Raw genomic sequence first — 13,791 nt, 5'->3', positions numbered from 1 at the left:
ACTCATGAAATGGAGAGAGAGTGCAGTGGGTGTATGCTGTGCGGAGCATGCCCTGCTGCTGTTACCTTGCAGGAGGTTTCCTGAGCATCTGTGAAAAGGAGATTGTTTGGGGTTTACAAAGGAAGTAATTTGACATATACCAATGATTTGGGTTCAAAACATCAGTGTCTTGTATCCCAAGGGATGCTGAACCTTCTGTAGCCCTGGGTGTAACTGTTCTCTCTTTGGTTCCAGGGGGATTATGTGTGGATGGACCTCAAAACCGGACGGGAATTCGATGTCCCCATTGGAGCGGTGGTTAAACTGTGTGACTCTGGACAGATCCAGGTCGTGGATGATGAAGGCAATGTAAGTACAAAAGGTTGTGATGACCCTTCTTCAGCAATATAGGCCTGGCTAGGCCAGGGGTATTGGGTCAAGATGACTGACTTTGTCACAGGCTTCTCATATGTCCTTGGGAATCAACTGTGCCATAGTTTTCTATTTGTAAGGACAAGATAATGTTGTGTCCTTACCTTTGTGGCGGTACTGGGAGTGAAAAGTTGAGAAGCTTCTTGAGTACAGTGATAACAGAGACCTCCAAAACACATTTAGATAGTGCTTTGAGCAAACCCACCTTGACCTGCTTCTCCTCTGCTGTTATCCAGTCCTTCCTGACCTCCTCCTAATACAGGATGTGCCCAAACATTGGTTCTCCTTCAGTTTCCCACCTCTACTTCTGTGCAGTGTTTTAGAGGAAGATCTGTATCACAAGCAGAGGGTGACCAGAGGAGGTTCTCTGTCCTTTATAATTTTTTTTTCCCAGCCTGAGATAATTGTGAATGCTCTCATTATTTGTAGTGGCTTTTGAAGCCCTTTAGAAGTGATCACTCTGAATGACACTCTGCCAATGAAAGTGTGATTTTGCCACCCCTGTGCATTCTTCTCTCCTCTTCTAAATCATCTTTTCTCTGCTCAGCAGTATTTTGTGGCAGAAGGTTAACCAGCAATATGACGATATAGTTGTGTGAAGGGAAGGACAAACCTGCTTTTTGTTAAAAGCACCCCCTGATGGGCTGGATGTCCATGCTGCCCTGGATGATACTTCTGCCAGGATGGCTCGTGTCTCATGTCTCTTGCTGTGCCAGTAAACCAAAGGATGTTTTCCTTCTTCTGCTAGGAATCTTTCAAATTAATCACTGCTGTGTACCAGGAATAGAAGCTATGGCCTGCGTGCTAATGCTCTCCTGTGTATTTTCTTCCATCTGGTCCTTCTGTCTGGGGTGGGCTGTTTCTGTCTCAAATCCCAGTGATATTTAATTTAATTTATCTTTCTCTGCCCTCGCTCTCTTCCCAGGAGCACTGGATTTCCCCACAGAATGCCAGCCACATCAAACCCATGCACCCCACCTCCATCCATGGAGTGGAGGACATGATCCGCCTGGGGGACCTGAACGAGGCGGGAATCCTCAGGAACCTGCTGATCCGCTATCGAGAGCACCTCATCTATGTGAGTGTCCTCCCCACCTTCACCTCTTGCTCTTTCAATGCACTCCCCGCTCTCTTTAGCTCTAGGGAACCCACATGTGGGAGACCCTGGTTGAACCACAAAGGCACCTCCCCAGCAGGACAAGAGTCAGCATTCAACTTTCTGTGCTGGTTTTATCAGTGTATGTGGTGCACGTTCTTGGGGCAGAAGTGAGGAGAGCATGTGTGTGTGTTTGCCACTAGGTAATGTACTCAAACCGCCTATGCAAATATGGAAAATTTGGTATTGCCCTCAAATCCTACAGTTTTCAGATACTCAGGTAAGTGCCTGCTGTGCCTTTGAAGGCCTTTTTAAAGCCACCCATCTAATTTTTGGAAGACTTTAGAGACTACTAGATTTTCAGGCCAGAGGGAATTGCAGTACAGTATGACTTCCCAGATACCATAAGCTAGCAGACCATATCCAAGATTTTATCTATGAAGTCTGCTTGTTCTGCTTGGTGTCAAGCACCTTCTGAAAGGAGAGGCAGTGATGGAGAGCCCACCACTCTGTTACACAGGCTGTTCATACTGTTGACCGTATGACCTGCCTCTGGAAGATATCCATCTCTTCTTTCAGAGGTGGATTTCAATCCTAGAGGAAGGAGCTATGGCTGCCAGAAAGGCACCCTTAATTCCCCAAAGCTTGGAGGAGAATAGAGACCCCCAAATTCGTCTCTCACCAAGCCACCTTATTTGTTGTGTGTGATGTCTAGGTCCCCAGTAGTGTCAGTTTAGAGAAAAAGGCATGACCAGAAAATGATTCACATGTTAGATGAACTGAGTTACTCCCTGGGGCTCTCTCCAGGGAGCCACAGTCATTTATAAAGATAAACTAACAAAAGTTAGCAGGCCAAATTCATACTTGAGGTGGTGTCTCCATGTGCACTAAGCAGCCATGGCAGTCACCAGAGATGTCAATAGAGCCGACAGAGCCAAGACTGCCTTTCAGCTGTGCAAGCATAGGTGCCTGTTGGATGAGGTGATTGCTTTAGAGCTGGAGCTTGGGTACCGTAGAAGAGTTTTTGTTGGAAGGAAAGTTCAGGTTGGAGGTCTACAGTCCAACCTCCTCCAACTCACAGCGTGTCCATCTTCAAGGTTAGATGTACTACTCACATGGATAACTAAATTCAAGCAACCTGAATGCCACCCGGGAAGCACAGATAGCCAATAATTTGTAGCTGATTGGCTCATTCAGGGAACATGTATTTATCCATTGAGCATTGCCCCTTCTTTTTCTCCTGCTTGTGGGCACCCTGCAGTGATACCAAGTGGATTCTCCAGCTCTCTCTTGCTGGAGAAAGTTGGGATCATGTTGAATATTTTTTCAGTGGTGTCCATGTGTCTCTCCTGGAGTCCCTATGTCATCGGGCAAGGGCCTGTTGCCTTACTCAGATACAATCTCCTTCATGAAAGCTCTGCCTCTGAGCTCCTTCACCAAGCTATTCACGGGCATCCAGGGAGATTATAAACATAAACGAGCACCAGGCAGAGCATTGTTTGGCAGCGTCGTACTAATAAGGGCTAACGCAAAGGGCAGCTTCTAACCCAGATGTGCGCGTGGGCGGCGATTTGGGCTGAAGTGACTCAGTAACCATGTGGTTTCTCTATGAGTTCAGGTCTGATGGTGACAATGTGCCATGTGTCCTGCAGAACTACTTATAGAATCATAGAATGTTTTGGGTTGGAAGGGACCCCTAAAGGTCATCTAGTCCAACCCCCCTACAGTGAGCAGGGACACCGCTAACTAGATCCCTTCGTAAGGGATGGCCACATCCCACACAAGGATTTGCATCACAGAGGTCCCAGGTTATTGTGCCTGGATTGCTCCGCACAGCTAATGGCTCTGGAGTGCCAGCCCATGATCCTGGGCACAACACAACAATTAGCGCAATCTCAAAATCAGAATGGCACTCTCAGAATGACGTGGAGCACATAGCTTGATAAGCTGTAGCGATAAGCTGTAGCGTAGCACGCCGTCTACGCATGTGGTGTTGGAGGCTCAGGAACCCAACTTTAGATCTCATCTTTGAAGAGTGGGGGCACATGTAAGAGTGGTGGAGTAGATTTGGGTTGAACGTGGTAAATATTGATGGCAGTTTTACAAAGCCAAGGTACCATATGGATGCCATGTGGGTAGGGGATACCCAGTCCCCTGAGGTGTTTTTTGCTCTGTTTTAAAGACAGCGAAGCTCAATGTGACTTTACCTTCAGTGCTTGAAAGGATTTCTGAGCCTGCTGAGTAAAGGGTGACTTTTCCAATGGGACTTCAGTCCCTCTTCTTTCCTCATCTCCTTAGCTTTGTGGAGGGTGTAATCCTGCTCTAACAAAATATAATTTTCCTTTTTCTCCTCCCTCACATTTTAATCGTAAGACAAACTGCGGCGGGAGGGTAAGTATGACTCTTGGAGCTGTCATTTGCACTCGCTGTCGTGCCTTCCACTGGATCACATCTTTCTGTTTACCATCGTGGCATTCTCATTTATTTTGCACCACCATTGCTGCTGCTTCACAAATGCACTGAGAGCATCATCCCCTTTGCCGCAGAGCTTGACCCTCATGGTGAAGTTGTGACACCTTCCCAGAGCTGGAAAGTCCCCAACCTGTGAATGTGGTTAAAGCTGTAAGTGCTTCTCAGTAACAACCTCAAACTTCTGCAGCAAAATGAGAAAAAAATCAGCAAGGTCTTGTTGACCATGGTTTGGCTTTCAAGCACTAAGAGAAACTATGCTGAATAGCAAGAGTATCTGGTGGAGAGTTTGGACTCGTGAATAAGGTTGAATCTCTTTATCTGGAGATAAAACCAATGCCTGCTCCTGCTCTCCAAGCGCTGCCAAAATGCAGTGATGTTTGGTAGAGCTTTAACCCCATAAAAATCCAGATGAAGTCAGCCATGGTGTTCTGGGTAGCGAGGGAAGCAGGCTCAGAAAGGATTTGTTTGGGGCTAGTTAAAATGTAGGTCATGCAGGCAGTAACGAATTTGCTCTGAGATGTGGTTCCTGTGGTCACTACAGCAGATCCCCTGCCTATCAGTAAAGCTTTATTTTCCCAAGACAGGAGGGTTTTGCCTTCACCCAGCAATAGAAACCAGAGAGAGAATATTTCCTTGGAGGTGCCCTTTGGCCCTTCATCAGCAAAGTGGACAAAGTTTTGCATGCCGTCAACTGTGAGAACTGGGCAAATTGAGAGTATTTATCAACTAGGAATGACCTACAAAAACAAGCAATAGTACAAGAGTTCATGCTGACAGTGTGTTTTGTGGATCACAAGGGAAGGGTCAGTGAGAGCATCCAGAAAGCATTCCTCCAACTAATGGTTAACTTTAAAAGTCTCACTGGCCACATTTGGGGCAGGGCAGCGTGGTTGAAACACAGGGATTTCAGACCTCTGCAGAGGGTCAGTCTTTGAAAAGAGGCTTAAGGAAGATAAGAAATGTCCCTAAAATTAACCTGGTAATAAATTATGAAGAGGAAAACAGCCTTCCAAGTATCTCACCCAGGACTGGAAGAGACTTGGGGTTCATTGGCGATCTTGGTGTTATAATACCATTCAGCAATTAAGCTCACTCCTTCTCCGAGCACTAAGCTTACCTTCTCTGTCCCTGTTCTGGGAATTCTCTGCTCCCCTATTTCAATGCCGCCTTCTTCTCCTAACATCCAGTCTGTGTGATTTCACAGCCAATTTCTACCCTTTGGATTTGTGACAACTTTGTTCTTGAGCTTAAAGAGGTTTTTTTCCTTTACTGGCACGTAACCCCCTATTACAGGGAAGACTATAGTATCCTTTCTCAGTCACCACTGTAAATTCAAACCTCACCTGGGACTGAACAGAAAGTTGCTCTCTGGTGTTGGCCACGAGGCTAGAAAGCAATGAGTCCCTAAGGGCTTTCAGCACAGGACACAGTTGCCACCTACTGGCTGCCTTTCAGCAAACCTGAGCTGGTGGGAGGAGTTGTGTAGATGGTGGCAAACAAATTAACATCTCGCTGCACTCGAGCCCTTTCCGTCATGACTGAGGGAAACTGGGCTTAATGGGAGAAACTCGACCTGGGGCTGCCAGCTTGTGTCTCCAGGTCTCCCTTTCCATTCCTCTCCCCAGCAGCGACAGTGGTTTTGCTGCCCTCAGAAACGAGGAACAGCTCAGACTTGTTTTATCCATCAGCCAGTTTGCAATGTGCATAAAAAGAGGAGCAGCCAGCAGACCATGGAGAGGTTGTCTTCTCCATTCACAAGCATCCTTGCCTGTGCCACTTTGCTGTTTTGTGCTAAAGGCTTACTGTTGGTTTTAGGCCACGCAGATAAAACCCCATAAGGATTATTTTTGTGTTGAAATTACTTTTTTTTTCCCCTAAAAAGAATATATGCAGCAGTGGGGGCACTTTCACAGCTGGTTCCACCAGGAAAGAAAGGTGAGATTAATCTTGTCACCTTAGTTTCCAAAGGCTAACCTAGAGAAGGTGACTGGGGTCCTTTGAAGTCATAGAGTGAAACTAGGCTTCATCTCGTTCTCTTTACGTAGCCCAAGATGAAGTCCTGTTGACTTGCTTGCTCTAGACACGAGCTTTTAGACAGCTGAGTTGGGGAAGGAGATCCTTATTCTCTGCCTTGAGCTTGGGATGTGGCCAAACCTCCTGAGCTCAGAGCTGCATCTGAGTGAGATGACAGAGGTCATGAGTCCTTTGGTGAGAGGCTTGAGAGAAATGGCTTTTGGGAAAGGAGGGGGAATGAAAGAGCAAGACACCACAAAGGGGTTTTCTGCCCAAGGACCAGAACAGCATTGCTCGTTCAAGTGCCAGAGAGCATGGGATGAACAAAAGGTCATTTCCAAAAATTACTCAGAAATAGCTGAGAAGGGTTGTGTCAGGACTTTGTGGGCCATATCCATGTGCACAGGACAAGGTTTAAATTGCAACATGGAGAGGTTTGGTTAGGCAGAGGTGGTAGAGAAGAATGTATTGCAGAGGGAGGCTCAGCAGCTCTGTTGCAGGTTTTTTAAAAACAGGTTAGACAGACATCTGTCAGGAATAGTTTGGATCCAGCTGGTCCTGCTTTGAGATAGGGCAATGGTCTCCAGGTCCCTTTCTTCTCTAGTTTCTCATAATTTGTGCAATGCAATAAATATGTATGGATATGTGCTGGCTCTGGTGATATTTTTGTAAATATGAACTTGACTTGAAACTCTGAATCTTAACTGAGGAGCATCCAAAATCTAAATTAAGGCTTGAATCCATGTTGTGCATGAGCAAGGCTGAGTATGAACTGATTTGGATAGTTTGGGACTTTTGTTCCAATTTTGCTCCAGGCTCCACCCTGCAATCATCTTTGACTTGAACATCATCTTTCATCCAGCTTTTGAAAAACCTTGATTTTTCTGGCCTCCACACTCCATCCAAGCTACCAAAACCTCTCAGACACATCTCACTGTCCCCATAAACCTTCATGTGCTTCTCCTCCAGACATACACTGGTTCAATACTGGTGGCAGTAAACCCCTACCAGCTCCTACCCATCTACTCACCTGAGCAGATACGCCTGTACACCAACAAAAAGATTGGAGAGATGCCACCACACATCTTTGCAATTGCTGACAACTGCTACTTCAACATGCAGCGCAACAACAAGGACCAGTGTTGTATCATAAGGTGAGTTGGGGAATTTCCAAATGGGCCATATCTTGAAGACAGATGCTGAGCATCTGCAACATGGTTAATAGGGAACACCTTGTCAAATAGAATCAGAAATTTGAATGACCTGTTAGATTTTCCATACACATATTCCCAGTGCAGAGGCATTCTCTGTTTGCACTCACTGTTCCTAGTAAAGATGCTTTATCAAACCTTGGGTACTTACCCTACATCCCAATAAATCTCATACTCAGCTTTAACCTCCCCTTTTAAGTTTAAATCAAATACTCCTACAGACATCAAAGATGCAAAGATTCTGCGATAGGAAGGGGCCAGGGCCAAGCTTGATCCCTGGGCCTGTTCACACTGCTGATCTGGTGTCTCCATGCATGGCTCTGCTCTGGACTGGTCAATCTTGGGCTCCAAGAAATGCCCAATCACATTTATGGGCAAGGTGCACTATGGTGTCTGTCCTAAATTGTGGTATGGACCAGATTTGGTTCCCTCAGCCCTCCAGTGCTATGCTATCAAGTTTTTAATCCTCAAACAGTCCTGCTTGCTTTCAGGGCACCACCTCCCTCCAAGGCATGCCTATCCTAAATTTCATTGTACAAAAACATTTCTCTGGAGCACCCCATGCACAGTATTTCAGATATGTGGGACTGAAAAGACCAAGTGGTAATGATTGCCTTGCAGGGCTAAAAAAGCATCGTATGGAGCCCAGAGGAGAGCCAAGGCCAGGTGTGATGTGGTGTGCCAGTGGTCAGCCAACCCTGAGAAGTGAAGCAATTTGGCCACGGGGCCAGGGCTGGTTACTGAACACCAGGAAGGTCCATTTCAATCATTTATACTGGCTATCCCATATATCAGACAGGCCATAGTCTCACACCAGGGGATTTCTGCCCAGCCCTTCCTCTTGTGCCATCGCAAGATAACAGAAGTTATCTTTCAGTGGAGAGAAAGTTTTGGGGAGTAACTCTTGCTTCCTGCCCCATGATCTTCTCCTCTCCTACCCTCCCCTTGGTAGGACATGCCTAGGGGACCTGTGAAAGTGTCTGCTTCTAAAAGGCAGCATTTCACAGTCTGCCTTCTAGTGCATTTTGGCAGCTTAAGACTGGTGATGAAGATGTCCCATGGGACCAGATAGCCCCTGGGCCACGGGCTCATTGTTTGGTGCTCATACCTGGAAAGCACTGTCTGAAAGTGCTTCCTGACCTTCTTAGTGCTGATTGAATGATGGTATTTGCTGGAGAGACCCAAACCCAAGCAACAGCTTGGGCCAAATGGACTGGAAAACCAATCTAGGTCTTGGCTGGAAGCTGTCCTGTGCTGTGTCCTGCCATTTCTTCTCCAACCAGTCTTTGGGATGCTGGAAACCCATCCTTGGCGGCCTCATCCTACTTGCACTACCAGAATAGGCATAGAGACATCAGGCCCTTTGGAGACAGAGAGAGGGACATTAGCAGGGATGCAGCAGGGCCTTCACTGACCTCGATTCCTGTTGTCTTTGCAGTGGTGAATCTGGGGCAGGGAAGACAGAAAGCACAAAACTGATTCTGCAGTTCCTGGCGGCCATCAGCGGTCAGCACTCCTGGATTGAGCAGCAGGTCCTGGAGGCAAATCCCATCTTGGAAGGTGAGACCTCAGATGATGGAGGCATTTTTTTTTTTTTCTGGCAAAGAAATTCAGATTCAGGAACCGCAAAATATGGCCAAATGTAAGCCACTTTGTTGTATTTTGAGTTTCCAAAAGTGAAAAAAATAAAAACAAAACATCAAAAGCAATGATGTAAACATTTGTTAAACAACATACTCAGTTTCTTTCCATTTGAATTTATTTTTTACAAGACGAATATTCTCTGATTTGGGCTCTCCAGTTTTCCGTTAATATTTTTGACAACTATTGATGAAAGTGAAACATTGCAGCTGACCTGAAATATTTTTCAATTTTTTGATTCAATTAAAAAAATGTGGGGTTTTAAATCAGAACCTTTTTTTTCCAAAACTTTCAAAACAGAAACCTCAATTTTACCTAATTCTCTGTATAGTCTGGGATTTAAAAAATGCTGATCACCAAATACACAAAGCTCTTCTGAAAAATCTTCACCACCTCTCCCAGTGCTGGAATTATAACTGTATGCAGAGCACAAATATCCTGTAAATGCTGCATATTCAACTAACTCATTTTTTGTTTTATTTGACCAGAAGTGCAAAAATTCTATTCCTATTTTCTGCTGGTTCAGCAAAACCTGAGATTCATTTGACCGGAGATTCACGGACTAAACCCCCTGTGCTGGCAATACACAATAGCAAACCCCACCTTTTCCTTCCAAGATCAGTGAACGGCAGGAGAGCGCAGAAAAAGAAATAAAGGCAGTTCAAGAAGGAATGAGATAACGAGAATCGGCTCGTGGCCTTAATAGGAACATTGGCAAGCTGTTACTGTGATTGGCCCCACTGTTTTAATTCTCTGTAAATTAAATGTGTGATCTGACCCTCTGGCCCTAACGTGATGCCAGATGGACCTTTTGCACTTGTGCAGGAAAATAGTATTTTCTGTAAAGAGTAACGTTATTTTTACCTCTCCTGCTACTCACAGAGAGCAGCGTTTTGCTTGGTAAATAGCCCCCTAGGAACCAACGGAAATGTGGATATCCTAACTGCTTTCCATGAATAATGCTAGTGGAGCAGACATAAAAATCACTGGCTGAGCTTTCCTTCTCTGTGCTCCACCGGGGCTTCCTTCAGCCATGGCATGAAGATGCAACGAGGCTCTCAGAGCACCACAGGGTGCTTGACCGCTGGCTTTGTAAAGGCATTGTGGTGCGTGGCATGCATGCAAGGATGGTTTTGAATCGTAGAATCACAGAATTATCTAGGTTGGAAAAGCCCTTTAAGATCATCAAGCCCAACCGTTCCCCTAACCCTGCCATCCCACCGCTAAACCCTGGCCCTAAGCACCTTGTCCGCCCGGCTTTTAAATCCCTCCAGGGATGGGGACTCGACCCCTTCCCTGGTCATCCCCTTCCAATGCTTGATAAACATGTGCTTCATCACTGCTAGGATCGAGGGGAAGACAGGCTCTGTGTTTCAAATGCACCTCCATCACCTGCCAGCAATCCTGGAGCCAGGCCATGCTGGCCAGGGCGCTCATGCCAGTGGTCCATACAAAGGATGGATGTGGGCACCTTTCTCTGCACACAGCCTGTTTGCAGGGAGAATTCTCCTGCTGGAGGCTGGCTTAGCCCCTCTGTATTTCCCTAAAGGATGAGCTCTTCCCTTTCCCTCTCAGTCACCAAATCATTCACCAGCAGCTCTGTCATTTCCCGCACAGCGTCACCTCGTACGCTGCAGCATCCTCCTGCCAGCCTTGCTCAACTCTCTTGTATTTCATCGGCTGCTGCCAAAATCCTGCTCTCCTAGCCCTTCTTCCTGGATAAGGTCACCCCGTTCCCATGCCTCCTTCTCTGTGCTCCTCTCTGTATTTCTAAGGACAGTCATCTGCGATATATCCTGTTTCCCCAAACTGAGATGAAACTGAGCCAGGCAAACTCAAGGGAAAGGCTTTGGGGTTGCTTTTTACCTCGCTCTTTTGATTTTTTGTTTTGTGCCTATGAGACCAGATCCATGATCCTCCCTGCATCAGGTCCTCTCTAACCCACTGCAATTCTTCCCCACAGCTTTCGGGAATGCAAAGACCATCCGTAACGACAACTCCAGCCGATTTGGGAAGTACATCGACATCCACTTCAACAAAAGGGGAGCCATCGAGGGGGCAAAGATTGAACAGTACCTCCTAGAGAAGTCCCGGGTCTGCAGGCAGGTAAGGCGACGTATCTGCAAGGCATGGGTACGGGACCTCGGTCAGTCGACCTTTGCGGTGCCGTTCTCCTCGCAGAGCTGATGCTTGCTCTTCTACTGCAGGCCCAGGACGAGAGGAATTACCACGTGTTTTACTGCATGCTGAGGGGAATGACGATGGAGCAGAAGAAGAAGCTGGGTCTTGGGAAAGCCACGGACTACAACTACCTTGCGATGGTGAGAGCGCGGCAAAGCAGAGGTCTTGTGGGGTGGTGAGAGCTTGTTAGCAAGGAAGAGAGAGGTACTTTGTCCACAGCCAGGAGCTGCTTTGCTGGTTATGACCTTCCCAATCTTAGCCGCAGGGTTTGTGGGACTTTTTGTCCCACCACTGTGAGCCTCACAGTCTTACTGCAAACCCTTAACCCCACCATATAGACCAGGTTATTTCCAGTCTTCCTGTGGAGCAGGACACAAGCTTGGATGGTTTTGGTGTTCAGTGCCCAGGCCACTTGTTTGGGAATAAGCAGGGTGTTAGATATGACCCGATGCTCTTGCAGCAGCAATGGATGGGGAGGAGTGCATGGCTGGATGGAGCATTCTCAGCAGCTTATGGTGCTGAGCTCTCTCTGCTCCGCGTGTCCAACTGAGACAGCAATCTCCAGCCCCACTCCCTATATACCAGTGTCACAACCCAGAGGAGCTGGTAGAAGCAGGTGTAATTAAGGCTGGCCCATCATCAGCAAGGCTGGGACTTAGCTTCCTAGCTGGATTGGTGGGACCATCCAGCATGATTCCTTCTCACTCTTGATCCCCATCTCAGGGAGCTTTTTCTCCTCTGCTGATTGCAGCCAGACACGGGGTAGCTGGGGACAACAGGGAGAGTGCAGGTCACAGGACTGAGCACTGAATCATAGTATACACCAAAGGGCAGAGCCAGATCCACAGGTTCAACATCATCTTTTGCTTATTCATCCCTTAAACAAAACGTCTACTGATTTAGGGGGAAGCCCTGGCTAGCTTAGGGTGCTATCTAACCCAGATGCTCTCTGCTTTACCCCACGCGCTGTGCGACCTCTTCTCCTCCCCAGGGTAACTGCACGACCTGCGATGGCAGAGATGATAGCAAGGAGTACGCCAACATCCGCTCCGCAATGAAGGTCCTGATGTTCACCGACACGGAGAACTGGGAGATCTCCAAGCTGCTGGCTGCCATCCTGCACATGGGGAACCTGCAGTACGAAGGTAAAAGGACAAAATACAGGGATGTGGTCCAGTCCACTTCTACTCTTTATTCTGCCTGGTGAGAGGGAGCCAAGCTTAGGGACAGAGGGCTGTATCCAGACCAGCTGTGGTGGTGGTCCCGTGCCAGGGACTCAGGTGCTTACCATGGCATGTAAAGATGAGAAAGGAGGGATAAGTCCACCTGCCCACTCTTCAGGGCTGCCAGACTCCAGTATGCTCAGTCACATCCACCTTTTCTGAATGTAGGGAGGTTGAATATGGCCACAGGCCATTCAGTAGGGTCAGGTTTTGCAAGGAGAGACTAATGGAGTGTTTGACAAGTGCCTGTGTCGTTGGATATGTTTTCGTAAAGGTACGAAACCGCCCTGCTGTCAGAAATGGCACAGTGATTTAAAAAGCCTCTTTGGAAGACAGAAGCCTAGAGCACTTAGATGCTAGAAATGGTTTTAACCCATCAGTTGTTTAGGGCAGCTGGCAGAGCAGAGTACAGGTGCTTTGCAGCCAGCAGCAGGACTCCAGCATCTGCATGAACTTTTCTCTCCCTTCTGATGGCCAGATTTTGCCTGACCATCCCATGGAGGCAGTGGAGAAAGACCCTGTCCCTCACCCAATCCACCTTCTGCAGAGCCATGTCCCTCGCTGATGGCTTTCCCTCTGCCTTTCTTCCCCCAGCTCGGACCTATGACAACCTGGATGCCTGCGAGGTTGTTCAGTCGGCATCGCTAATCACTGCAGCATCGTTGCTGGAGGTCAGTGGCTCTGCGGTGCTGCCGTCCCCTTTCTGGCTTGTTCACATATTTCTAGTATTGTGGCAAAGCTTCATCTGAGCTAGGTTCTCCTTGCACCACCAGCTCTAGGAGGCTGAAGAGACCTGGGTAAGCCATGCCTTGCCCTGCACTGGCAGCGTGAAGGTGGGTGTCTCCATCTGAGCCGGGTATCTGAGCTCCCCTTCATGCCAGTGGAGAGAAACAGACACTTTGGTGGCCCATCATCCTAAAAAGGACATCCGAAATAGTTCAATCTCTAAACCAGAATGTTTCCCTCATTGATATTAAGAGGGTTCATGACAGTAGCTGAGACAGAGATATCACCTATGCTGTGTACATCTGAAGTGAGGTGAGATGCCCCTCACCCAAACCATCCATGTGGTGGCTGGAGCATTCTTCAGTGGCCTCCCCAGCAGGCAACCTCCCTTGGGGACACCATCTCATCTCCATAGGCTGGTCCCAGAGTGTGATCCGCAGCTGCTTGCTGGCTGTTTTCATGTCCTTTAGGGGGTGGATGTTTCCCTGGCTTGATCTCAGATGTATGAAAAGGGGCTAAGGGGGATGCAAAGCTGCATTCATGCTGGTAAGATACAGCTTTGCAGTCTTTGCTTTTTCGTCTTCTCTCCCCACGCCCCATTAACATCTCACACTAAGTCACAAGAACACTTTCCATAGTAAAAGACTGTATAAATGTGTTAATTACTCTCTCTGAAAATGCTTGTGACATCATTTGAGATATTTGCCCTGTACAGCTAAGAAAAGTCATAGAATCATAGAATCATAGAATCACTTTGGTTGGAAAAGACCTTTGAGATCATCGAGTCCAACCTTTAACCTAACCCTGCCATCCCACC

General features: G+C 47.3%; 1 protein-coding gene across 2 annotated transcripts in view; it reads left to right on the top strand.

The window, feature by feature from the left end:
* The first annotated feature begins 228 nt into the window (after window positions 1–228).
* The window catches only part of MYO7A (myosin VIIA), a 63,209-nt gene continuing 49,646 nt past the window's right edge, over window positions 229–13,791 (top strand). For both annotated transcript variants that reach the window (XM_035892688.1, XM_035892687.1), the window contains exons 1-8: window positions 229–348; window positions 1,337–1,489; window positions 6,962–7,146; window positions 8,642–8,763; window positions 10,808–10,950; window positions 11,052–11,165; window positions 12,017–12,170; window positions 12,843–12,919. In XM_035892688.1, coding sequence (XP_035748581.1) covers window positions 250–348; window positions 1,337–1,489; window positions 6,962–7,146; window positions 8,642–8,763; window positions 10,808–10,950; window positions 11,052–11,165; window positions 12,017–12,170; window positions 12,843–12,919 — 1,047 coding nt within the window. In that variant the 5' untranslated portion in view covers window positions 229–249. The remainder of the gene's footprint in view (window positions 349–1,336; window positions 1,490–6,961; window positions 7,147–8,641; window positions 8,764–10,807; window positions 10,951–11,051; window positions 11,166–12,016; window positions 12,171–12,842; window positions 12,920–13,791) is intronic.

The sequence above is a fragment of the Egretta garzetta genome, unplaced genomic scaffold (assembly GCF_000687185.1).
Source record: "Egretta garzetta isolate BGI_Z169 unplaced genomic scaffold, ASM68718v1 scaffold323, whole genome shotgun sequence".
NCBI classification, from domain to species: Eukaryota; Metazoa; Chordata; class Aves; order Pelecaniformes; family Ardeidae; genus Egretta; species Egretta garzetta.
The sequence above is the reverse complement of the archived record's forward strand: the minus strand, read 5'-3'. Positions and strand labels throughout refer to the sequence as shown.